The sequence below is a fragment of the Ascaphus truei genome, chromosome 21 (assembly GCF_040206685.1).
Source record: "Ascaphus truei isolate aAscTru1 chromosome 21, aAscTru1.hap1, whole genome shotgun sequence".
Classification (NCBI taxonomy): domain Eukaryota; kingdom Metazoa; phylum Chordata; class Amphibia; order Anura; family Ascaphidae; genus Ascaphus; species Ascaphus truei.
Window position 1 is genome coordinate 3,469,544 of NC_134503.1, and position 25,933 is coordinate 3,495,476.

The following is a 25,933-nucleotide window of genomic DNA, read 5'->3' on the forward strand; positions in this document are numbered from 1 at the left end:
AATATACTCTCCTCTGCCACCCCTTACATCTCACCCTAATATCTCACTATACCCTCCATACATCTCACCCTAATATCTCACTATACACCCCTCTGCCCCTCCTTACATCTCACCCTAATATTTCACTATACCATCCTCTCCCATCCTCACATCTCACCCTAATATCTCACTATTCCCTCCTCTCCCTTCCTTACATCTCACCCTAATATCTCACTATACACCCCTCTGCCCCTCCTTACATCTCACCCTAATATTTCACTATACCATCCTCTCCCATCCTCACATCTCACCCTAATATCTCACTATTCCCTCCTCTGCCCCTCCTTACATCTCACCCAAATATCTCACTATACCCTCCTCTCCCCCTCCTTACATCTCACCCTAATATCTCACTATACCCTCCTCTGTCCCTCCTTACATCTCACCCAAATATCTCACTACACACCCCTCTGCCCCTCCTTACATCTCACCCAAATATCTCACTATACCCTCCTCTGCCCCTCCTTACATATCACCCTAATATCTCACTATACCCTCCTCTGCCACTCCTTACATATCACCATAATCTCTCACTATACTCTCCTCTGCCCCTCCTTACATCTCACCCTAATATCTCACTATACACCCCTCTCCCATCCTCACATCTCACCTAATATCTCACTATTCCCTCCTCTCCCTTCCTTACATCTCACCCTAATATCTCACTATACCCTCCTCTGCCCCTCCTTACATCTCACCCTAATATCTCACTATACCCCCCTCTGCCCCTCCTTACATCTCACCCTAATATCTCACTATACCCTCCTCTGCCCCTCCTTACATCTCACCCTAATATCTCACTATACCCTCCATACATCTCACCCTAATATCTCACTATACCCTCCTCTGCCCCTCCTTACATCTCACCCTAATATCTCACTATACCCTCCTCTGCCCCTCCTTATATCTCACCCTAATATCTCACTATACCCTCCTCTGCCCCTCCTTACATCTCACCCTAATATCTCACTACCCTCCTCTGCCACTCCTTACATCTCACCCTAATATCTCACTATACCCTCCTCTCCCCCTCCTTACATCTCACCCAAATATCTCACTATACCGTCCTCACATATCACCCTAATATCTCACTATACTCTCCTCTGACCCTTCTTACATCTCACCCTAATATCTCACTATACCCTCCATACATCTCACCCTAATATCTCACTATACCCTCCTCTCCCATCCTCACATCTCACCCTAATATCTCACTATTCCCTCCTCTCCCTTCCTTACATCTCACCCTAATATCTCACTATACCCTCCTCTGCCCCTCATTACATATCACCCTAATATCTCACTATACACCCCTCTGCCCCTCCTTACATCTCACCCTAATCTCACTATACACCCCTCTGCCCCTCCTTACATCTCACCCTAATATCTCACTATACACCCCTCTGCCCCTCCTTACATCTCATCCTAATATCTCACTATACCCTCCTCTCCCCCTCCTTACATCTCACCCTAATATCTCACTATACCCTCCATACATCTCACCCTAATATCTCACTATACACCCCTCTGCCCCTCCTTACATCTCACCCTAATCTCTCACTATACACCTCTCTGCCCCTCCTTACATCTCACCCTAATCTCTCACTATACACCCCTCTGCCCCTCCTTACATCTCACCCTAATCTCTCACTATACACCCCTCTGCCCCTCCTTACATCTCACCCTAATATCTCACTATACACCCCCTCTGCCCCTCCTTACATCTCACCCTAATATCTCACTATGCACCCTTCTGCCCCTCCTTACATCTCACCCTAATTTCTCACTATGCACCCCTCTGCCCCACCTTACATCTCACCCTAATATCTCACTATACCCTCCTCTCCCCCTCCTTACATCTCACCCTAATATCTCACTATACCCTCCTCTGCCCCTCCTTACATCTCACACTAATATCTCACTATGCACCCCTCTGCCCCTCCTTACATCTCACCTAATATCTCACTATGCACCCCTCTGCCCCTCCTTACATCTCACCCTAATATCTCACTATACCCTCCTCTCCCCCTCCTTACATCTCACCCTAATATCTCACTATGCACCCCTCTGCCCCTCCTTACATCTCACCCTAATATCTCACTATACCCTCCTCTCCCCCTCCTTACATCTCACCCTAATATCTCACTATACCCTCCTCTCCCCCTCCTTACATCTCACCTAATATCTCACTATGCACCCCTCTGCCCCTCCTTACATCTCACCCTAATATCTCACTATACCCTCCTCTCCCCCTCCTTACATCTCACCCTAATATCTCACTATACCCTCCTCTCCCCCTCCTTACATCTCACCCTAATATCTCACTATACCCTCCATACATCTCACCCTAATATCTCACTATGCACCCTTCTGCCCCTCCTTACTGTACATCTCACCCTAATATCTCACTATTCCCTCCTCTCCCTTCCGTACATCTCACCCTAATATCACACTGTTCCCTCCTCTCCCTTCCTTACATCTCACCCTAATATCTCACTATTCCCTCCTCTCCCTTCCTTACATCTCACCCTAATATCTCACTATACCCTCCTCTCCCTTCCTTACATCTCACCCTAATATCTCACTATACATCCGTCTCTTGCATTCTGCTGAATGATGTTTTCTCTCTGCCCCTTTTGCAGCTAAAGCCCTCTCCCGCCTAGAACCTCTCTCCCTCACTGCCCCACACCCCTGGAATGCCCTTCCCCTCAATACCCGGCTGGCCCCCTCTCTCCACCTTTAGGACCTTTCTTATAACCCACCTCTGTAACGCAGCATGCGGGCAGCTCCGTGGCAGCTCCGATACATCTCATGCACTGACCATGGCCCCCTGCAGCCGCACTGACCAGAACCTCCTCCTACTATCTCTGTACGTTCTCCCCACGTATCACTTAGAGTGTAAGCTCTTCGGGGCAGGGACACCTTTCCCTAATGTTACTGTTATGTCTGACGCGCTTATTCCCACAATGTGTTATATTACTATGTCCCGTGTGTCACTGCTGTGACATGGATGGCGCTATATAAATAAAGATACACATACATACATACATGCATATAATCATGTAAAGATTACCTGCGGGAATGATCCCAATGCGCAGGCTGCACGGTGTCAGCTCCTCCTCCTCCTCCTCACGCACGCCGCTCTCTCTCTGTGTGCGTCCCACCAGACCGTGCAGTAACTCATTGAACATCCCGTCACCACCAACGCACACCACGCTACACGCAGAGCACACGGCAAGGACATGATAAGCACATGGGGCCTGCTTTAAGGAAGATACGCTGAGAGGTTCGGCAGGGACGCTACGCAGCTAAGCTCCGGCGGGGAAGGGGTTACACAGCGATGCTCTGGCAGGGAAGGGGTTACACAGTGACGCTCTGGCAGGGAAGGGGTTACACAGCGACGCTCTGCAGGACTCTGGCAGGGAAGGGGTTACACAGCGATGCTCTGGCAGGGAAGGGGTTACACAGCGATGCTCTGGCAGGGAAGGGGTTACACAGCGATGCTCTGGCAGGGAAGGGGTTACACAGCGACGCTCTGGCAGGGAAGGGGTTAAACAGCGATGCCCTAGCAGGGAAGGGATTACACAGCGATGCTCTGGCAGGGAAGGGGTTACACAGCGACGCTCTGGCAGGGAAGGGGTTAAACAGCGATGCCCTAGCAGGGAAGGGGTTACACAGCGATGCTCTGGCAGGGAAGGGGTTACACAGCGACGCTCTGGCAGGGAAGGGGTTAAACAGCGATGCCCTAGCAGGGAAGGGATTACACAGCGATGCTCTGGCAGGGAAGGGGTTACACAGCGATGCTCTGGAGGGAAGGGGTTACACAGCGACGCTCTGACAGGGAAGGGGTTACACAGCGATGCTCTGGCAGGGAAGGGGTTACACAGCAACGCCCTAGCAGAGAAGGGGTTACACAGCGACGCTCTGGCAGGGAAGGGGTTACACAGCGACGCTCTGGCAGGGTAAGGGGTTACACAGCGACGCTCTGGCAGGGAAGGGGTTACACAGCGATGCTCTGGCAGGGAAGGGGTCACACAGCGATGCTCTGGCAGGGACGGGGTTACACAGCGATGCTCTGGCAGGGAAGGGGTTACACAGCGACGCTCTGCAGGGCTCTGGCAGGGAAGGGGTTACACAGCGACGCTCTGCAGGGCTCTGGCAGGGAAGGGGTTACACAGCGATGTTCTGGCAGGGAAGGGGTTACACAGCGATGCTCTGGCAGGGAAGGGGTTACACAGCGACGCTCTGGCAGGGAAGGGGTTAAACAGCGATGCCCTAGCAGGGAAGGGATTACACAGCGATGCTCTGGCAGGGAAGGGGTTACACAGCGACGCTCTGGCAGGGAAGGGGTTAAACAGCTATGCCCTAGCAGGGAAGGGGTTACACAGCGATGCTCTGGCAGGGAAGGGGTTACACAGCGACGCTCTGGCAGGGAAGGGGTTAAACAGCGATGCCCTAGCAGGGAAGGGATTACACAGCGATGCTCTGGCAGGGAAGGGGTTACACAGCGATGCTCTGGAGGGAAGGGGTTACACAGCGACGCTCTGGCAGGGAAGGGGTTACACAGCGACGCTCTGGCAGGGAAGGGGTTACACAGCAACGCCCTAGCAGAGAAGGGGTTACACAGCGACGCTCTGGCAGGGAAGGGGTTACACAGCGACGCTCTGGCAGGGAAGGGGTTACACAGCGACGCTCTGGCAGGGAAGGGGTTACACAGCGATGCTCTGGCAGGGAAGGGGTCACACAGCGATGCTCTGGCAGGGAAGGGGTTACACAGCGACGCTCTGCAGGGCTCTGGCAGGGAAGGGGTCACACAGCGATGCTCTGGCAGGGACGGGGTTACACAGCGATGCTCTGGCAGGGAAGGGGTTACACAGCGACGCTCTGCAGGGCTCTGGCAGGGAAGGGGTTACACAGCGACGCTCTGCAGGGCTCTGGCAGGGAAGGGGTTACACAGCGATGTTCTGGCAGGGAAAGGGTTACACAGCGACGCTGTGGCAGGGAAGGGGTTACACAGCGATGCTCTGGCAGGGAAGGGGTTACACAGCGACGCTGTGGCAGGGAAGGGGTTACACAGCGATGCTCTGGCAGGGAAGGGGTTACACAGCGACGCTTTTTACCCGTCATATTCCTTTAGATCTGTTCTCAGGATGTAATCTCTGGCGTGATTGGCTTGTGTGGTCTCTGACAGAGAGGAAGAGAGAGCTGATGTGGGGTTTGGTGGCACAGAACGTGACCAAGGCTGGTTAGCTCATTATGTGGCAGGGGTTTGGTGACACTGTATGTGGCCAGATATGGGTGCCACTGTAAGTGGCCAGAGCTGGGTGGCTCACTATGTGCAGGGGTTGGGTGGCACTGTACGTGGCCAGGGTTGGGTGGCACAGTATGTGGCCAGGGTTTGGTGGCACTGTACGTGGCCAGGGTTGGTAGCACTGTACGTGGCCAGGGTTGGGTGGCACAGTATGTGGCCAGGGTTGGGTGGCACTGTACGTGGCCAGGGTTGGTAGCACTGTACGTGGCCAGGGTTGGGTGGCACTGTACGTGGCCATGGTTGGGTGGTACAGTATGTGGCCAGGGTTGGGAGGTACAGTATGTGGCAGAGGATGGACACATACCAATAACCTTGCTCTCAATCCCTGCCAGCTGGAAGAGAGGGCATATCTTGGTGCTGTAAATTCTCGCAGCTTTTCCACGGCCTCCATATGGGTTAATAAAGACAAGCAAGTTCCGTGGCCTCCTGTGGCCTCCTGGAAGAGAGGGATACTCAGTGTTCAGTGCCAGGGGGTGAGAGGGCAGAGGGGCGGGTGTAAAATGGGCTATACAGGGCAGGAATGAGGTGCCGTGGCAGTAATGTATGTATGTGTTACAGGGCAGGAATGAGGTGCCGTGGCAGTAATGTATGTATGTGTTACAGGGCAGGAATGAGGTGCCGTGGCAGTAATGTATGTATGTGTTACAGGGCAGGAATGAGGTGCCGTGGCAGTAATGTATGTATGTGTTACAGGGCAGGAATGAGGTGCCGTGGCAGTAATGTATGTATGTGTTACAGGGCAGGAATGAGGTGCCGTGGCAGTAATGTATGTATGTGTTACAGGGCAGGAATGAGGTGCCGTGGCTGTAATGAATGTATGTGTTACAGGGCAGGAATGAGGTGCCGTGGCAGTAATGTATGTATGTGTTACAGGGCAGGAATGAGGTGCCGTGGCTGGAATGTATGTATGTGTTACAGGGCAGGAATGAGGTGCCGTGGCTGGAATGTATGTATGTGTTACAGGGCAGGAATGAGGTGCCGTGGCAGTAATGTATGTATGTGTTACAGGGCAGGAATGAGGTGCCGTGGCAGTAATGTATGTATGTGTTACAGAGCAGGAATGAGGTGCCGTGGCAGTAATGTATGTATGTGTTACAGGGCAGGAATGAGGTGCCGTGGCGGTAATGTATGTATGTGTTACAGGGCAGGAATGAGGTGCCGTGGCAGTAATGTATGTATGTGTTACAGGGCAGGAATGAGGTGCCGTGGCAGTAATATATGTATGTGTTACAGGGCAGGAATGAGGTGCCGTGGCAGTAATGTATGTATGTGTTACAGGGCAGGAATGAGGTGCCGTGGCAGTAATGTATGTATGTGTTACAGGGCAGGAATGAGGTGCCGTGGCAGTAATGTATGTATGTGTTACAGAGCAGGAATGAGGTGCCGTGGCAGTAATGTATGTATGTGTTACAGGGCAGGAATGAGGTGCCGTGGCGGTAATGTATGTATGTGTTACAGGGCAGGAATGAGGTGCCGTGGCAGTAATGTATGTATGTGTTACAGGGCAGGAATGAGGTGCCGTGGCAGTAATATATGTATGTGTTACAGGGCAGGAATGAGGTGCCGTGGCAGTAATGTATGTATGTGTTACAGGGCAGGAATGAGGTGCCGTGGCGGTAATGTATGTATGTGTTACAGGGCGGGAATGAGGTGCCGTGGCAGTAATGTATGTATGTGTTACAGGGCGGGAATGAGGTGCCGTGGCAGTAATGTATGTATGTGTTACAGGGCGGGAATGAGGTGCCGTGGCGGTAATGTATGTATGTGTTACAGGGCAGGAATGAGGTGCCGTGGCGGTAATGTATGTATGTGTTACAGGGCAGGAATGAGGTGCCGGCCAGTAATGTATGTATGTGTTACAGGGCAGGAATGAGGTGCCGTGACAGTAATGTATGTATGTGTTACAGGGCAGGAATGAGGTGCCGTGGCAGTAATGTATGTATGTGTTACAGGGCGGGAATGAGGTGCCGTGGCAGTAATGTATGTATGTGTTACAGGGCAGGAATGAGGTGCCGTGGCAGTAATATATGTATGTGTTACAGGGCAGGAATGAGGTGCCGTGGCAGTAATGTATGTATGTGTTACAGGGCAGGAATGAGGTGCCGTGGCAGTAATGTATGTATGTGTTACAGGGCAGGAATGAGGTGCCGTGGCAGTAATGTATGTATGTGTTACAGGGCAGGAATGAGGTGCAGTGGCAGTAATATATGTATGTGTTACAGGGCAGGAATGAGGTGCCGTGGCAGTAATGTATGTATGTGTTACAGGGCAGGAATGAGGTGCCGTGGCAGTAATATATGTATGTGTTACAGGGCAGGAATGAGGTGCCGTGGCAGTAATGTATGTATGTGTTACAGGGCAGGAATGAGGTGCCGTGGCAGTAATATATGTATGTGTTACAGGGCAGGAATGAGGTGCCGTGGCAGTAATGTATGTATGTGTTACAGGGCAGGAATGAGGTGCCGTGGCAGTAATGTATGTATGTGTTACAGGGCAGGAATGAGGTGCCGTGGCAGTAATGTATGTATGTGTTACAGGGCAGGAATGAGGTGCAGTGGCAGTAATGTATGTATGTGTTACAGGGCAGGAATGAGGTGCCGTGGCAGTAATATATGTATGTGTTACAGGGCAGGAATGAGGTGCCGTGGCAGTAATGTATGTATGTGTTACAGGGCAGGAATGAGGTGCCGTGGCAGTAATGTATGTATGTGTTACAGGGCAGGAATGAGGTGCCGTGGCAGTAATGTATGTATGTGTTACAGGGCAGGAATGAGGTGCCGTGGCAGTAATGTATGTATGTGTTACAGGGCAGGAATGAGGTGCCGTGGCAGTAATATATGTATGTGTTACAGGGCAGGAATGAGGTGCCGTGGCAGTAATGTATGTATGTGTTACAGGGCAGGAATGAGGTGCCGTGGCAGTAATGTATGTATGTGTTACAGGGCAGGAATGAGGTGCCGTGGCAGTAATGTATGTATGTGTTACAGGGCAGGAATGAGGTGCTGTGGCAGTAATGTATGTATGCGTTACGTGGCAGGAATGAGGTGCCGTGGCAGTAATGTATGTATGTGTTACAGGGCAGGAATGAGGTGCCGTGGCAGTAATGTATGTATGTGTTACAGGGCAGGAATGAGGTGCCGTGGCAGTAATGTATGTATGTGTTACAGGGCAGGAATGAGGTGCCGTGGCAGTAATATATGTATGTGTTACAGGGCAGGAATGAGGTGCCGTGGCAGTAATGTATGTATGTGTTACAGGGCAGGAATGAGGTGCCGTGGCAGTAATGTATGTATGTGTTACAGGGCAGGAATGAGGTGCCGTGGCAGTAATGTATGTATGTGTTATAAAGAAAACAACCAGGGAAGCGCTATATTGGTTGGGATCAGGCTCAGCAGCCAATTTTATGTATAAACCACATATAAAACAATAGCATAAAATAGCATGATTGAATACACAAAAATATAATATATAAAATGAGTAACACAAGTCTCTGCCAGTTGGAGATTGTCCAGGTGATGTAAGTGCAAGTTAATGCCCCTGTCTGATGTGACAGACTCGGGCAAGAGTGACCTTTGAGAGGTATAAATCCAGAGTGGTAGCTGGGATGGAAAGCGCTACCAACTGTGCAGGTAATGAAGTGTGTAGAAATGGGAAGGTGCCGTAGGCATCAAATATGGAAAAAGCTCACCCAGACTTCAAACTCTTTGCGCTGGTGGCTCCTTTTGTTTCGTCCTTCACAGCCTCGCTGCAGAAACTCCGCTGTACAGCTCTCCTGGGCTTGCACACCAGGGATGGAACTACTCACAGGGCGCCGGGTTTCCGGGTATGACGTCACGGCCGGACGTGACGCACCAACCCTTCCCGGCTGTGCCTGGAGCTGCCGCAGCACACAGGGGCTGAGAGCCGAATTTCACACACCTCACACAGCTTCAAAGTTCCACAGCCTCCGCAGTACACTCTCCAAGGGACTCCACGTTAGACCACCAGGACTGGGGCAATGAGACAGGGATGCACAAGAGCTGCATGTATGTATGTATGTGTCACAGGGCAGGAATGAGGTGCCGTGGCTGTAATGTATGTATGTGTTACAGGGCAGGAATGAGGTGCCGTGGCAGTAATGTATGTATGTGTTACAGGGCAGGAATGAGGTGCCGTGGCAGTAATGTATGTATGTGTTACAGGGCAGGAATGAGGTGCCGTGGCAGTAATGTATGTATGTGTTACAGGGCAGGAATGAGGTGCCGTGGCAGTAATGTATGTATGTGTTACAGGGCAGGAATGAGGTGCCGTGGCAGTAATGTATGTATGCGTTACGTGGCAGGAATGAGGTGCCGTGGCAGTAATGTATGTATGCGTTACGTGGCAGGAATGAGGTGCCGTGTGTGAGATCTGACCTGTGCTATATTTAGCTGAGGAATGAGGTGAGTGGGTGCGCGGCACAGGTATACAGTCAGGGCTGGGTTACTGTACTAAGGATAGACATGAGTGGCGCTGCCCTCTGATAAGGGAGAGTGCAGAGGGCTGTCAGTATTCACACCGCGCAGACAGGCGGTGCAGGGTGATACAGTGATGCTGTGTATGACCCCTGTGTACCCCCCTCTCACCGCTCTCCTGTATCCTGTCCCGCAGGCTCTGTACCCAGCGATGGGCTTCTCGGGCATCCTGGGCTGTGAATGTGGCTATCTGCAGGGTCCAGCAAGGCGCCGATCCCCGGCACACGTGATACACTGAGATAGAGAAAGACAGAGTGAGGCACAGTGAGAGAGGGGGCAGGGAGAGGCACAAGGAGAGAGAGGCACAGTGAGAGAGGGGGCAGGGAGAGAGACAGGGTGTGAGGCACAGTGAGAGAGGCACAGTGAGAGAGGGGGCAGGGAGAGAGACAGGGTGTGAGGCACAGTGAGAGAGGCACAGTGAGAGAGGGGGCAGGGAGAGAGACAGGGTGTGAGGCACAGTGAGAGAGGCACAGTGAGAGAGGGGGCAGGGAGAGGCACAGGGAGAGAGAGGCACAGTGAGAGAGGCACAGAGAGAGGGGGCAGGGAGAGAGACAGGGTGTGAGGCACAGTGAGAGAGGCACAGTGAAAGAGGGGGCAGGGAGAGAGACAGGGTGTGAGGCACAGTGAGAGAGGCAGAGTGAGAGAGGGGGCAGGGAGAGAGACAGGGTGTGAGGCACAGTGAGAGAGGCACAGTGAGAGAGGGGGCAGGGAGAGAGACAGGGTGTGAGGCACAGTGAGAGAGGCACAGTGAGAGAGGGGGCAGGGAGAGAGACAGGGTGTGAGGCACAGTGAGAGAGGCACAGTGAGAGAGGCGGCAGTGAGAGAGGGGGCAGGGAGAGGCACAGGGTGTGAGGCACAGTGAGAGAGGCAGAGTGAGAGAGGGGGCAGGGAGAGAGACAGGGTGTGAGGCACAGTGAGAGAGGCACAGTGAGAGAGGGGGCAGGGAGAGAGACAGGGTGTGAGGCACAGTGAGAGAGGCAGAGTGAGAGAGTGGGCAGGGAGAGAGTGGCACAGGGAGAGAGTGGCACAGGGAGAGAGTGGCACAGGGAGAGAGTGGCACAGGGAGAGAGTGGCACAGGGAGAGAGAGGCAGAGTGAGAGAGAGGCAGAGTGAGAGAGAGGCAGAGTGAGAGAGAGGCAGAGTGAGAGAGAGGCAGAGTGAGAGAGAGGCACAGGGACAGAGAGAAACAGTGTGAGGGAAGTGAGAGAGACGGACACACGGAGAGACGGACACACAGAGAGACGGACACACGGAGAGACGGGCACACGGAGAGACGGGCACACGGAGAGACGGACACACAGAGAGACGGACACACGGAGAGACGGGCACACGGAGAGACGGGCACACGGAGAGACGGACACACGGAGAGACGGACACACGGAGAGACGGGCACACGGAGAGACGGGCACACGGAGAGACGGGCACACGGAGAGACGGACACACGGAGAGACGGACACACGGAGAGACGGGCAGGGAGAGAGGCACAGGGAGAGAGAGAGGGACACAGAGAGACAGTGTGACAGAGGGGGGAGGACACATTACTGGGCATCAACATTTTCTATGTGCAAACAATGTCCCCAGAGTCACCGAGACAGATCAACCGAGCGGTAACTCTCAATGTATTACTTCCTGGTAAAATATTTTATAAATAAATAAATAAAACCGTGACAAATAACAAATACATTTATTGCACATTAATTCCATTCGTTTAGCACCAATAAAGCGGATACACAGACCCCGCGGGGCCGTACTGCTCACACGTGCACCGCCAGGAAGCTGCTGAGCTCCGTGCAGTGACCCTTAACCCCTCCCCTGCTGCAGCGCCCTGCAGCCACGTCACATCATTAGCGCGTGGCAGGTATCACGTTCTGCGCCCATTCACAAATATACCCAGCAGCAGCAGGGGAGGGGGTTCCACCTCTCCCACGTCACTGGCAACGCCGGCACAAAAGGGGACCCGCGTCAGGAGACCAGCAGGTGACATTCCGGCTGCGGGGAAGCCGTGACCTGAACCCCAGTTGCCAAGTGACATTTTTACAGCTTGCGGTGACGCGGGATCCCTGGCTGAGAAAAACCCTTAGGGTCCAATTACAGTGCGTGTGGTGTTAACTTATTGGGCGGCCAACTCCCATACTCAAGGGCCGCCAACAGGCCAGATATTACAGATATCCCTGCTTCAGCACAGGTGGTACAGTCATTGTGACTGAGCCACCTGTGCTGAAGCAGGGATATCCCGAAAATGTGACCTGTTGGTAGGGTTGGCAGGTAGCTTCTCAGAAAAAATACTGGGCACAATGGAGATCGATTGAGCCACCTGTGCTGAAGCAGGGATAGCCTTAAAACCTGACCTGTTGGTGGCAGCTTGAGGGCTGGAGTTGGCCGCCCGGGGATAATAGGTTATCAAACCTCAGTATCTTCCTGTTTGTCAGGGCGGCTCTCTGAGCGAGTCTCAGCAGAACGAGGTGTGTGTGTGTGTGTGTGTGTGTGTGTGTGTGTGTGTGTGTGTGTGTGTGTGTGTGTGTGTGTGTGTGTGTGTGTGTGTGTGTGTGTGTGTGTGTGTGTGTGTGTGTGTGTGTGTGACAGGGATGGCACTTGCATTACATCAATAGTATACCAACAAACAAGCAACTTTGTTGCATATACAATAAATTGACTGAAAATGATCAAAAAGGAGCGTATACATATATTCACAATGCCTTATATCTGCACGTGAGGAGTCCAATAAGCGTGAGTTAGGGGCATTCAGCGCCTTGTATTTGGGACCCCTATTTCCCGGAGGAGGCTGCACTATCAGGCGCTGGCTAGTGGGTGCAATGCTGTGGTATAGGCTGCAGTAACTGTTTAAAACAAAACCATGAGGCAGCAGCGACCTCTTCCCTAATATTAACCCTTCCCGTGCCGGAGGGAGGTTACCTTATCTGACAGCTGGACAAACAGGTCTTTACTGCCATAATAAACCTGGGCCAGGCTGCTTGTTTTCCCTGTTGGCAGCAGCTGTCGACCAATCAGAATGCAGCGTTACGGTTTATAACTATGTCACGTTTTTGTGTGTGCCAGATTTCCTGCTATATAAAGTGTCTTTTTCCGCCTTCTTCAGCTGCGGGAATGAGAGTCTCTGCTGTATGTATACAGTGCCCAGACATTGTATATCCCCGGTATATACACTTCCCAGGCTTATCCTACCTCTTCCATCACAATTTTAGTCTTGTCTGTAAATGTTACATACGCCAATAATCATATCTCTGACTGTCCATGTAATGTGTGTGAATTATCTGCATAACCTCCTGTTCTTTTAATGTAACTATGTATTGTTATAACTCTGTGCCCAGGACATGCATGAAAGCGAGAGGTAACTCTGTGTGTTACTGCCTGTAACACGTTATAACTCTGTGCCCAGGACATGCGTGAGAGCGAGAGGTAACTCTCACTGTATTACTGCCTGTAACACACGTTATAACTCTGTGCCCAGGACATGCGTGAAAGCGAGAGGTAACTCTCACTGTATTACTGCCTGTAACACGTTATAACTCTGTGCCCAGGACATGCGTGAAAGCGAGAGGTAACTCTCACTGTATTACTGCCTGTAACACATTATAACTCTGTGCCCAGGACATGCGTGAGAACGAGAGCTAACTCTCAGTGTGTTACTGCCTGTAACATGTTATAACTCTGTGCCCAGGACATGCGTGAGAACGAGAGGTAACTCTCACTGTAACACATGTTATAACTCTGTGCCCAGGACATGCGTGAGAACGAGAGGTAACTCTCACTGTATTACTGCCTGTAACACATGTTATAACTCTGTGCCCAGGACATGCGTGAGAACGAGAGGTAACTCTCACTGTGTTACTGCCTGTAACACGTTATAACTCTGTGCCCAGGACATGCGTGAGAACGAGAGGTAACTCTCACTGTATTACTGCCTGTAACACATGTTATAACTCTGTGCCCAGGACATGCGTGAGAACGAGAGGTAACTCTCACTGTATTACTGCCTGTAACACGTTATAACTCTGTGCCCAGGACAGGTGTGAGAACGAGAGGTAACTCTCACTGTATTACTGCCTGTAACACGTTATAACTCTGTGCTCAGGACATGCGTGAGAACGAGCGGTAACTCTCACTGTATTACTGCCTGTAACACATTATAACTCTGTGCCCAGGACATGCGTGAGAACGAGAGGTAACTCTCACTGTATTACTGCCTGTAACACGTTATAACTCTGTGCCCAGGACATGTGTGAGAACGAGAGGTAACTCTCACTGTATTACTGCCTGTAACACGTTATAACTCTGTGCCCAGGACATGCGTGAGAGCGAGAGGTAACTCTCAGTGTGTTGCTGCCTGTAACACGTTATAACTCTGTGCCCAGGACATACGTGAGAACGAGCGGTAACTCTCACTGTATTACTGCCTGTAACATGTTATAACTCTGTGCCCAGGACATGCGTGAGAACGAGCGGTAACTCTCACTGTGTTACTGCCTGTAACACGTTATAACTCGGTGCCCAGGACATGCGTGAGAACGAGAGGTAACTCTCACTGTGTTACTGCCTGTAACACGTTATAACTCTGTGCCCAGGACATGCGTGAGAACGAGAGGTAACTCTCAATGTGTTACTGCCTGTAACATGTTATAACTCTGTGCCCAGGACATGCGTGAGAACGAGAGGTAACTCTCACTGTATTACTGCCTGTAACACGTTATAACTCTGTGCCCAGGACATGCGTGAGAATGAGAGGTAACTCTCACTGTATTACTGCCTGTAACACGTTATAACTCTGTGCCCAGGACATGCGTGAGAACGAGAGGTAACTCTCACTGTATTACTGCCTGTAACACATGTTATAACTCTGTGCCCAGGACATGCGTGAGAGCGAGAGGTAACTCTCACTGTATTACTGCCTGTAACACGTTATAACTCTGTGCCCAGGACATGCGTGAGAACGAGAGGTAACTCTCACTGTATTACTGCCTGTAACACGTTATAACTCTGTGCCCAGGACATGCGTGAGAACGAGAGGTAACTCTCACTGTATTACTGCCTGTAACACGTTATAACTCTGTGCCCAGGACATGCGTGAAAGCGAGAGGTAACTCTCACTGTATTACTGCCTGTAACACGTTATAACTCTGTGCCCAGGACATGCGTGAAAGCGAGAGGTAACTCTCACTGTATTACTGCCTGTAACACATTATAACTCTGTGCCCAGGACATGCGTGAGAACGAGAGCTAACTCTCAGTGTGTTACTGCCTGTAACATGTTATAACTCTGTGCCCAGGACATGCGTGAGAACGAGAGGTAACTCTCAGTGTGTTACTGCCTGTAACACGTTATAACTCTGTGCCCAGGACATGCGTGAGAACGAGAGGTAACTCTCACTGTATTACTGCCTGTAACACGTTATAACTCTGTGCTCAGGACATGCGTGAGAACGAGCGGTAACTCTCACTGTATTACTGCCTGTAACACATTATAACTCTGTGCCCAGGACATGCGTGAGAACGAGAGGTAACTCTCACTGTATTACTGCCTGTAACACGTTATAACTCTGTGCCCAGGACATGTGTGAGAACGAGAGGTAACTCTCACTGTATTACTGCCTGTAACACGTTATAACTCTGTGCCCAGGACATGCGTGAGAGCGAGAGGTAACTCTCAGTGTGTTGCTGCCTGTAACACGTTATAACTCTGTGCCCAGGACATACGTGAGAACGAGCGGTAACTCTCACTGTATTACTGCCTGTAACATGTTATAACTCTGTGCCCAGGACATGCGTGAGAACGAGCGGTAACTCTCACTGTGTTACTGCCTGTAACACGTTATAACTCGGTGCCCAGGACATGCGTGAGAACGAGAGGTAACTCTCACTGTGTTACTGCCTGTAACACGTTATAACTCGGTGCCCAGGACATGCGTGAGAACGAGAGGTAACTCTCAATGTGTTACTGCCTGTAACATGTTATAACTCTGTGCCCAGGACATGCGTGAGAACGAGAGGTAACTCTCACTTTATTACTGCCTGTAACACGTTATAACTCTGTGCCCAGGACATGCGTGAGAACGAGAGGTAACTCTCACTGTATTACTGCCTGTAACACGTTATAACTCTGTGCCCAGGACATGCGTGAGAACGAGAGGTAACTCTCACTGTATTACTGCCTGTAACACATGTTATAACTCTGTGCCCAGGACATGCGTGAGAGCGAGAGGTAACTCTCACTGTATTACTGCCTGTAACACATTATAACTCTGTGCCCAGGACATGCGTGAGAACGAGAGGTAACTCTCACTGTATTACTGCCTGTAACACGTTATAACTCTGTGCCCAGGACATGTGTGAGAACGAGAGGTAACTCTCACTGTATTGCTGCCTGTAACACACGTTATAACTCTGTGCCCAGGACATGCGTGAAAGCGAGAGGTAACTCTCACTGTATTACTGCCTGTAACACGTTATAACTCTGTGCCCAGGACATGCGTGAAAGCGAGAGGTAACTCTCACTGTATTACTGCCTGTAACACATTATAACTCTGTGCCCAGGACATGCGTGAGAACGAGAGCTAACTCTCAGTGTGTTACTGCCTGTAACATGTTATAACTCTGTGCCCAGGACATGCGTGAGAACGAGAGGTAACTCTCAGTGTATTACTGCCTGTAACACGTTATAACTCTGTGCCCAGGACATGCGTGAGAACGAGAGGTAACTCTCACTGTGTTACTGCCTGTAACACGTTATAACTCTGTGCCCAGGACATGCGTGAAAGCGAGAGGTAACTCTCACTGTATTACTGCCTGTAACACATGTTATAACTCTGTGCCCAGGACATGCGTGAGAACGAGAGGTAACTCTCACTGTAACACATGTTATAACTCTGTGCCCAGGACATGCGTGAGAACGAGAGGTAACTCTCACTGTATTACTGTCTGTAACACATGTTATAACTCTGTGCCCAGGACATGCGTGAGAACGAGAGGTAACTCTCACTGTGTTACTGCCTGTAACACGTTATAACTCTGTGCCCAGGACATGCGTGAGAACGAGAGGTAACTCTCACTGTATTACTGCCTGTAACACATGTTATAACTCTGTGCCCAGGACATGCGTGAGAACGAGAGGTAACTCTCACTGTATTACTGCCTGTAACACGTTATAACTCTGTGCCCAGGACAGGCGTGAGAACGAGAGGTAACTCTCACTGTATTACTGCCTGTAACACGTTATAACTCTGTGCTCAGGACATGCGTGAGAACGAGCTGTAACTCTCACTGTGTTACTGCCTATAACACATTATAACTCTGTGCCCAGGACATGCGTGAGAACGAGAGGTAACTCTCACTGTATTACTGCCTGTAACACGTTATAACTCTGTGCCCAGGACATGCGTGAGAACGAGAGGTAACTCTCACTGTGTTACTGCCTGTAACACGTTATAACTCTGTGCCCAGGACATGCGTGAGAACGAGAGGTAACTCTCAATGTGTTACTGCCTGTAACATGTTATAACTCTGTGCCCAGGACATGCGTGAGAACGAGAGGTAACTCTCACTGTATTACTGCCTGTAACACGTTATAACTCTGTGCCCAGGACTTGCGTGAGAACGAGAGGTAACTCTCACTGTATTACTGCCTGTAACACACATTATAACTCTGTGCCCAGGACATGCGTGAGAACGAGAGGTAACTCTCACTGTATTACTGCCTGTAACACACATTATAACTCTGTGCCCAGGACAGACGTGAGAACGAGAGGTAACTCTCACTGTATTACTGCCTGTAACACATGTTATAACTCTGTGCCCAGGACATGCGTGAGAACGAGAGGTAACTCTCACTGTGTTACTGCCTGTAACACGTTATAACTCTGTGCCCAGGACATGCGTGAGAGCGAGAGGTAACTCTCACTGTGTTACTGCCTGTAACACGTTATAACTCTGTGCCCAGGACATGCGTGAGAACGAGAGGTAACTCTCAGTGTGTTACTGCCTGTAACACGTTATAACTCTGTGCCCAGGACATGCGTGAGAGCGAGAGGTAACTCTCACTGTGTTACTGCCTGTAACACGTTATTACTCTGTGCCCAGGACATGCGTGAGAACGAGAGGTAACTCTCACTGTATTACTGCCTGTAACACATGTTATTACTCTGTGCCCAGGACATGCGTGAGAGCGAGAGGTAACTCTCACTGTATTACTGCCTGTAACACGTTATAACTCTGTGCCCAGGACATGCGTGAGAACGAGAGGTAACTCTCACTGTATTACTGCCTGTAACACATTATAACTCTGTGCCCAGGACATGCGTGAGAGCGAGAGGTAACTCTCACTGTGTTACTGCCTGTAACACGTTATAACTCTGTGCCCAGGACATGCGTGAGAACGAGAGGTAACTCTCAGTGTGTTACTGCCTGTAACACACGTTATAACTCTGTGCCCAGGACATGCGTGAGAACGAGAGGTAACTCTCACTGTATTACTGCCTGTAACACGTTATAACTCTGTGCTCAGGACATGCGTGAGAACGAGCTGTAACTCTCACTGTGTTACTGCCTATAACACATTATAACTCTGTGCCCAGGACATGCGTGAGAACGAGAGGTAACTCTCACTGTATTACTGCCTGTAACACGTTATAACTCTGTGCCCAGGACATGCGTGAGAACGAGAGGTAACTCTCACTGTGTTACTGCCTGTAACACGTTATAACTCTGTGCCCAGGACATGCGTGAGAACGAGAGGTAACTCTCAATGTGTTACTGCCTGTAACATGTTATAACTCTGTGCCCAGGACATGCGTGAGAACGAGAGGTAACTCTCACTGTATTACTGCCTGTAACACGTTATAACTCTGTGCCCAGGACATGCGTGAGAACGAGAGGTAACTCTCACTGTATTACTGCCTGTAACACACATTATAACTCTGTGCCCAGGACATGCGTGAGAACGAGAGGTAACTCTCACTGTATTACTGCCTGTAACACACATTATAACTCTGTGCCCAGGACAGACGTGAGAACGAGAGGTAACTCTCACTGTATTACTGCCTGTAACACATGTTATAACTCTGTGCCCAGGACATGCGTGAGAACGAGAGGTAACTCTCACTGTGTTACTGCCTGTAACACGTTATAACTCTGTGCCCAGGACATGCGTGAGAGCGAGAGGTAACTCTCACTGTGTTACTGCCTGTAACACGTTATAACTCTGTGCCCAGGACATGCGTGAGAACGAGAGGTAACTCTCAGTGTGTTACTGCCTGTAACACGTTATAACTCTGTGCCCAGGACATGCGTGAGAGCGAGAGGTAACTCTCACTGTGTTACTGCCTGTAACACGTTATTACTCTGTGCCCAGGACATGCGTGAGAACGAGAGGTAACTCTCACTGTATTACTGCCTGTAACACATGTTATTACTCTGTGCCCAGGACATGCGTGAGAACGAGAGGTAACTCTCACTGTATTACTGCCTGTAACACATTATAACTCTGTGCCCAGGACATGCGTGAGAGCGAGAGGTAACTCTCACTGTATTACTGCCTGTAACACGTTATAACTCTGTGCCCAGGACATGCGTGAGAACGAGAGGTAACTCTCACTGTATTACTGCCTGTAACACATTATAACTCTGTGCCCAGGACATGCGTGAGAGCGAGAGGTAACTCTCACTGTGTTACTGCCTGTAACACGTTATAACTCTGTGCCCAGGACATGCGTGAGAACGAGAGGTAACTCTCAGTGTGTTACTGCCTGTAACACACGTTATAACTCTGTGCCCAGGACATGCGTGAGAACGAGAGGTAACTCTCACTGTGTTACTGCCTGTAACACACATTATAACTCTGTGCCCAGGACATGCGTGAGAACGAGAGGTAACTCTCACTGTATTACTGCCTGTAACACGTTATAACTCTGTGCCCAGGACATGCGTGAGAACGAGAGGTAACTCTCACTGTATTACTGCCTGTAACACACGTTATAACTCTGTGCCCAGGACATGCGTGAGAACGAGAGGTAACTCTCAGTGTGTTACTGCCTGTAACACGTTATAACTCTGTGCCCAGGACATGCGTGAGAACGAGAGGTAACTCTCACTGTATTACTGCCTGTAACATGTTATAACTCTGTGCACAGGACATGCGTGAGAACGAGAGGTAACTCTCACTGTGTTACTGCCTGTAACACGTTATAACTCTGTGCCCAGGACATGCGTGAGAACGAGAGGTAACTCTCACTGTATTACTGCCTGTAACATGTTATAACTCTGTGCACAGGACATGCGTGAGAACGAGAGGTAACTCTCACTGTGTTACTGCCTGTAACACGTTATAACTCTGTGCCCAGGACATGCGTGAGAACGAGAGGTAACTCTCACTGTGTTACTGCCTGGCAAAACATGTCGTAAATAAATAAATACGCTGTTACCTGTGAACCGGTTACTGGGGGCTGCACGGGGCTCATTGCTCTTTTGTTCGTGTTTGAGGTCCCCCAGCTGGACTGTGACAATCTCACTGACTGGTACGGAGACCGTGGGACCTGGGAGAGAGAGATGTTATATATACGTGTCACAACCCCACCATAACAATCTGCACTATATACACCGTCAGAGGCTCAGCAGCTGGGGCGGGGAGAGCTCTTCCTCCTTGCTGTACACGAGGTCCGTGACATGAAGGACCATGTTTGCTAAGTGGTGCTACTCCACAAGATCTTCCAGACAGGACACATTCACTTCGATTGGCTGTAAGGTGTCCTCCGGTGCACGAATAGCACCACTTAATAAACCTGGCCCTAATTGGAGCCTGAAGACCCGTTTCCGTGTTGTGTGCGTTTGCACCGCAGTATCGAGCAGCTTTTTGTTCTGATTGTGCACACGCGGTATTTGGGGCAGTACTTACAGGAGCGCTGATCTTATTAGATATCATCATTCGCCCATATAGATAATAGTGTCACCTTCATACATCTCCTCCGCTGTGTCTCTACAGAACCTATCCTACACGTAGTCACATCTGTGCCGATATATCCTGGGTCTATACATGTTACGCACACACCCACTATGTCTATACCCCCTCTTACATCTGTAACTCCCCCCACTGTGTCTATACCCCCTCTTACCTCTGTAACTCCCCCCACTGTGTCTATACCCCCCTTACCCCTGTAACTCCCCCCACTGTCTATACCCCTCTTACCCCTGTAACTCCCCCCACTGTGTCTATACCCCCTCTTACCTCTGTAACTCCCCCCACTGTGTCTATACCCCCCTTACCCCTGTAACTCCCCCCACTGTCTATACCCCTCTTACCCCTGTAACTCCCCCCACTGTGTCTATACCCCCCTTACCCCTGTAACTCCCCCCACTGTCTATACCCCCCTCTTACCCCTGTAACTCCCCCCACTGTGTCTATACCCTCTTACCCCTGTAACTCCACCCACTGTGTCTATACCCCTTACCCCTGTAACTCCACCCACTGTGTCTATACCCCCCTTACCCCTGTAACTCCCCCCACTGTCTATACCCCCTCTTACCCCTGTAACTCCCCCCACTGTGTCTATACCCTCTTACCCCTGTAACTCCACCCACTGTGTCTATACCCCTTACCCCTGTAACTCCACCCACTGTGTCTATACCCCCCTTACCCCTGTAACTCCCCCCACTGTCTATACCCCCTCTTACCCCTGTAACTCCCCCCACTGTCTATACCCCCCTCTTTGTCTATACGCCCCTCTTACCTGTAACCTCCTCCCCCTCTCTATGTGTATAGCCCCCTCTCGTGTCTGGCCCTCTCTTACCTCCTGTGCCCCCGGCCGCTCTCCTCTGTGAGCTCCAGCTCAGGGTATTCCCGCAGAGGGCTACGTTCACTTGTTGGCCCTGAAGCCGCAGAGATGACTGGAGACCTTCCTGCTCCATCACAGTCCCAGGTACAGAGGCAGGTGTTAGAGGACGAACATACTCCTACTCCGGCTGCCTGTCTGTCTGTCTGTACTCCGGCTGCCTGTCTGTCTGTGCTCCGGCTGCCTGTCTGTCTATGCGCCGTCTGTCTGTCTATGCTCCGTCTGTCTGTCTATGCTCCGTCAGCCTATGCGCCGTCTGTCTGTCTATGCTCCGTCTGTCTGTCTATGCGCCGTCTGTCTGTCTGTGCTCCGGCTGCCTGTCTGTCTGTGCGCTGTCAGCCTATGCGCCGTCTGTCTGTCTATGCTCCGTCAGCCTATGCGCCGTCTGTCTGTCTGTGCTCCGTCTGTCTGTCTATGCTCCATCTGTCTGTCTATGCGCTGTCTGTCTGTCTATGCGCTGTCTGTCTGTGCTCCGGCTGCCTGTCTATGCTCCGGCTGCCTGTCTATGCGCTGTCTGTCTTTCTATGCTCCGTCTGTCTATGCGCTGCCTGTCTATGCTCCGTCTGTCTATGCGCTGTCTGTCTTTCTATGCTCGGTCTGTCTATGCTCCGGCTGTCTGTCTGTGCTCCGGCTGCCTGTCTATGCTCAATCTGTCTATGCTCCGGCTGTCTATGCGCTGTCTGTCTGTGCTCCGTCTGTCTGTCTATGCGCTATCTGTCTGTCTATGCTCAATCTGTCTGTTTAGGCTCGCTCTGCCAGTCTGTACGTCCTTAGTCTGTCTGTCTGTTCTCAGCCTCTCTTTTGTCAGTCTGTCTGTCTGTCTGTCCTCAGCCTCTGTTCTCAGCTGTCTCTGACAGTCAGTGCTGTCCCCAGCGCCCAGACGCACTGTCACTGAGAACGTGTCCCGCACCCGTCTTGTCCTGTGTACCTGCAGCTGCCCAACCTGTTCTGCCCTCAGCTGTCCCCACCCACAGCACCTGAGGCGTGCTCCTACTCCCCAGAATAGCCACAGCAGGTATGGAGTACGACTGGCAGGGCGCACACTAGTCCGTGTATAGTGTGACGTGTGTGTGGAGAGGGTTTTATATATAGAGTGAAGCAGTCATCCGTGTCAGTAACCAGTTACTGGTATTAGTCCTGCAGCAGGAGAGACTTCCTGTGTGCTCACCGGGACCCAGGAGAGGTGCAGGTTCTAGTGGCCAGGGGGAGATGGAGCAGGAGCCGGTGGCAAGGGGGAGATGGAGCAGGAGCTGGTGGCCAGGGGGAGATGGTGCAGGAGCCAGGGGGAGATGGAGCAGGAGCCGGTGGCAAGGGGGAGATGGTGCAAAAGCCAGTGGGAGATGGAGCAGGAGCCAGTGGCCAGGGGGAGATGGAGCAGGAGCCGGTGGCAAGGGGGAGATGGAGCAAGAGCCAGTGGCCAGGGGGAGATGGAGCAAGAGCCAGTGGCCAGGGGGAGATGGTGCAGGAGCCATTGGCCAGCGGGATATGGTGCAGGAGCCATTGGCCAGGGGGAGATGGTGCAGGAGCCATTGGCCAGGGGGAGATGGTGCAGGAGCCATTGGCCAGGGGGAGATGGTGCAGGAGCCATTGGCCACGGGGAGATGGTGCAGGAGCCAGTGGCCAGAGGGAGATGGTGCAGGAGCCAGTGGCCACGGGGAGATGGTGCAGGAGCCAGTGGCCACGGGGAGATGGTGCAGGAGCCAGTGGCCACGGGGAGATGGTGCAGGAGCCAGTGGCCACGGGGAGATGGTGCAGGAGCCATTGGCCAGAGGGAGATGGTGCAGGAGCCATGGAGGGGCGGCCACGTCTGGGGAACTCAGCCCTTCTTTCCCCGTTCCCACAAAAACATGGCTCTTCCCTTCAGGAGGCACAGAGTCCCGCAGCTACAATGTCATGTAGGGATTCTTCACCTGTAGGAAGGGGATGCAGGAAGGATCCAAAGACCCTCTCATCAGCGGCTCTGCATCACCACGCTATCCCGCATGTAAGGGGAGTGCAGGCAGTGCGCTGGCAGGGAAGGGGTTACACAGCGATGCGCTGGCAGGGAAGGGGTTACACAGCGATGCGCTGGCAGGGAAGGGGTTACACAGTGATGCTCTGGCAGGGAAGGGGTTACACTGCAGGGCTCTGGCAGGGCAGGAGTTACACAGTGATGCTCTGGCAGGGAAGGGGTTACACAGTGATGCTCTGCGGGGCTCTGGCAGGGAAGGGGTTACACAGCGATGCTCTGCAGGGCTCTGGCAGGGAAGGGGTTACACAGTGATGCTCTGCAGGGCTCTGGCAGGGAAGGAGTTACACAGCGATGCTCTGGCAGGGAAGGGGTTATACAGTGATGCTCTGCAGGGCTCTGGCAGGGAAGGGGTTAAACAGTGATGTCCTGCAGGGCTCTGGCAGGGAAGGGGTTACACAGTGATGCTCTGCAGGGCTCTGGCAGGGAAGGAGTTACACAGCGATGCTCTGGCAGGGAAGGGGTTACACAGTGATGCTCTGCAGGGCTCTGGCAGGGAAGGGGTTACACAGTGATGCTCTGCAGGGCTCTGGCAGGGAAGGGGTTACACAGTGATGCTCTGCAGGGCTCTGGCAGGGAAGGGGTTACACAGCGATGCTCTGGCAGGGAAGGGGTTACACAGCGATGCTTTGCAGGGCTCTGGCAGGGAAGGAGTTACACAGCGATGCTCTGGCAGGGAAGGGGTTACACAGCGATGCTCTGCAGGGCTCTGGCAGGGAAGGGGTTACACAGCAATGCTCTGCAGGGCACTGGCAGGGAAAGGGTTAAGCTGTCAGTCGCTGGGTGTGTTAGCTGTGGGTGCGTTAGCGGTTGGCGCGTTAGCGGTGGGCGCGTCAGCGGGGGGCGCGTTAGCGGTGGGCGCGTTAGCGGTGGGCGCGTTAGCGGTGGGCGCGTTAGCGGTGGGCGCGTTAGCGGCGGGCGCGTTAGCGGCGGGCGCGTTAGCGGCGGGCGCGTTAGCTGTGGGCGCGTTAGCGGTGGGCGCGTTAGCGGTGGGCGCGTTAGCGGCGGGCGCGTTAGCGGCGGGCGCGTTAGCTGCGGGCGCGTTAGCGGTGGGCGCGTTAGCGGCGGGCGCGTTAGCGGCGGGCGCGTTAGCGGCGGGCGCGTTAGCTGCAGGCGCGTTAGCGGCGGGCGCGTTAGCTGCGGGCGCGTTAGCGGTGGGCGCGTTAGCGGCGGGCGCGTTAGCGGCGGGCGCGTTAGCGGTGGGTGCGTTAGCTGTGTGACACTCAGTCTCTCTGCCCTGTATTTGCAGCTCTGTGCGGATCAGACCAACGGATCTGGACTGTAAGCATAGTGCGGCCCCCAGTCCCAGTAACGGCCGTGTGGTGCCGCGTGCCGCGCGGGGAGTCTCTTACCGTTTCCTGACCTGTGCTAAGCCCCCGGGCACCTTCAGGACTCTCTATCAAGGCTAAAAGGGTCCAATTCTGGAGCAAAACATTGCATTAGTTACATAGAAAACCCATAGGGTATAAAAAGCCGCGTTTATATACACACCTGTGTTTGTTTTTAGCAATACCGGCCTAACCAAAGTATTTCTTTTCAGTCTGTCCCACCCCAGCTGGAAGGCTGTGCCATGCTCCCACTACCCTTCATTTCTTTTTTAAGTGCTTTATTTGACTGAGTCACTGATTGAGCTACCTGTGCTGAAGCAGGAATATCCTTGAAAACCTGACCTGTTGTTGACCCTTGCGGACTGGAGCTGGCCGCCCCTGCTCTAGATTGCAAGCTCCCAGGGCTCTCATTACCTCCTGTACCGGTTTGCGCGTGCCTGTCCTTATTTGGTATGTCACTCTGATGATGTCATATATGTCACCCTGTGCCCCCATTGTACCGCGCCGCAGAATATGTTGGCACTTTACAAATAAACGATAATAATAAAAAAAAAAACCTAAACAAACGAAGCAGCGACAGCTTCTCAGTAACGAGTCCGGCGTGGGAGGCCCCGACCTTCAACCAATGCGCAGAAATCGGCACAGCACCTGCACCTGGTGTTAATTGGCACAGTCTTCGAAGGAATATGGGAGGGGGGACGGCATCGTAGGAGAGAAAGCAGACATGGTGTTATAGAGCAGTAACGTTTCGGACGGAGAGGTTAAAGATGGCTGATAATCCTCCGAAAGCACATCTCAGTCAGTGGCAAATGGTGGATGAACGCTCAGGCGGGTGTGATTAATCTCGGGAGAGAGAAGAAAGAGAGGCACAATAGTGCAGACCAGGGGTGCGCGAGATTTTTTGGGAGGGGGGTGGGCCC

The 25,933-nt window shown here is 52.0% G+C and overlaps 2 protein-coding genes across 2 annotated transcripts in view; both read right to left on the reverse strand.

The window, feature by feature from the left end:
• RIBC1 (RIB43A domain with coiled-coils 1) overlaps positions 1-25,933 on the reverse strand; it is a 538,781-nt gene that overhangs the window by 315,800 nt on the left and 197,048 nt on the right. The gene's annotated exons all lie outside the window — the stretch shown is intronic.
• LOC142472428 (uncharacterized) overlaps positions 1-25,933 on the reverse strand; it is a 31,987-nt gene that overhangs the window by 3,063 nt on the left and 2,991 nt on the right. Inside the window, exons 4-11 of the mRNA XM_075579519.1 lie at positions 25,571-25,629; positions 25,038-25,090; positions 21,636-21,744; positions 20,274-20,384; positions 9,955-10,077; positions 5,655-5,786; positions 5,160-5,223; positions 3,113-3,255 (exon numbers count right to left, since the gene is read on the reverse strand). Coding sequence (XP_075435634.1) covers positions 3,113-3,255; positions 5,160-5,223; positions 5,655-5,786; positions 9,955-10,077; positions 20,274-20,384; positions 21,636-21,744; positions 25,038-25,090; positions 25,571-25,629 — 794 coding nt within the window. The remainder of the gene's footprint in view (positions 1-3,112; positions 3,256-5,159; positions 5,224-5,654; positions 5,787-9,954; positions 10,078-20,273; positions 20,385-21,635; positions 21,745-25,037; positions 25,091-25,570; positions 25,630-25,933) is intronic.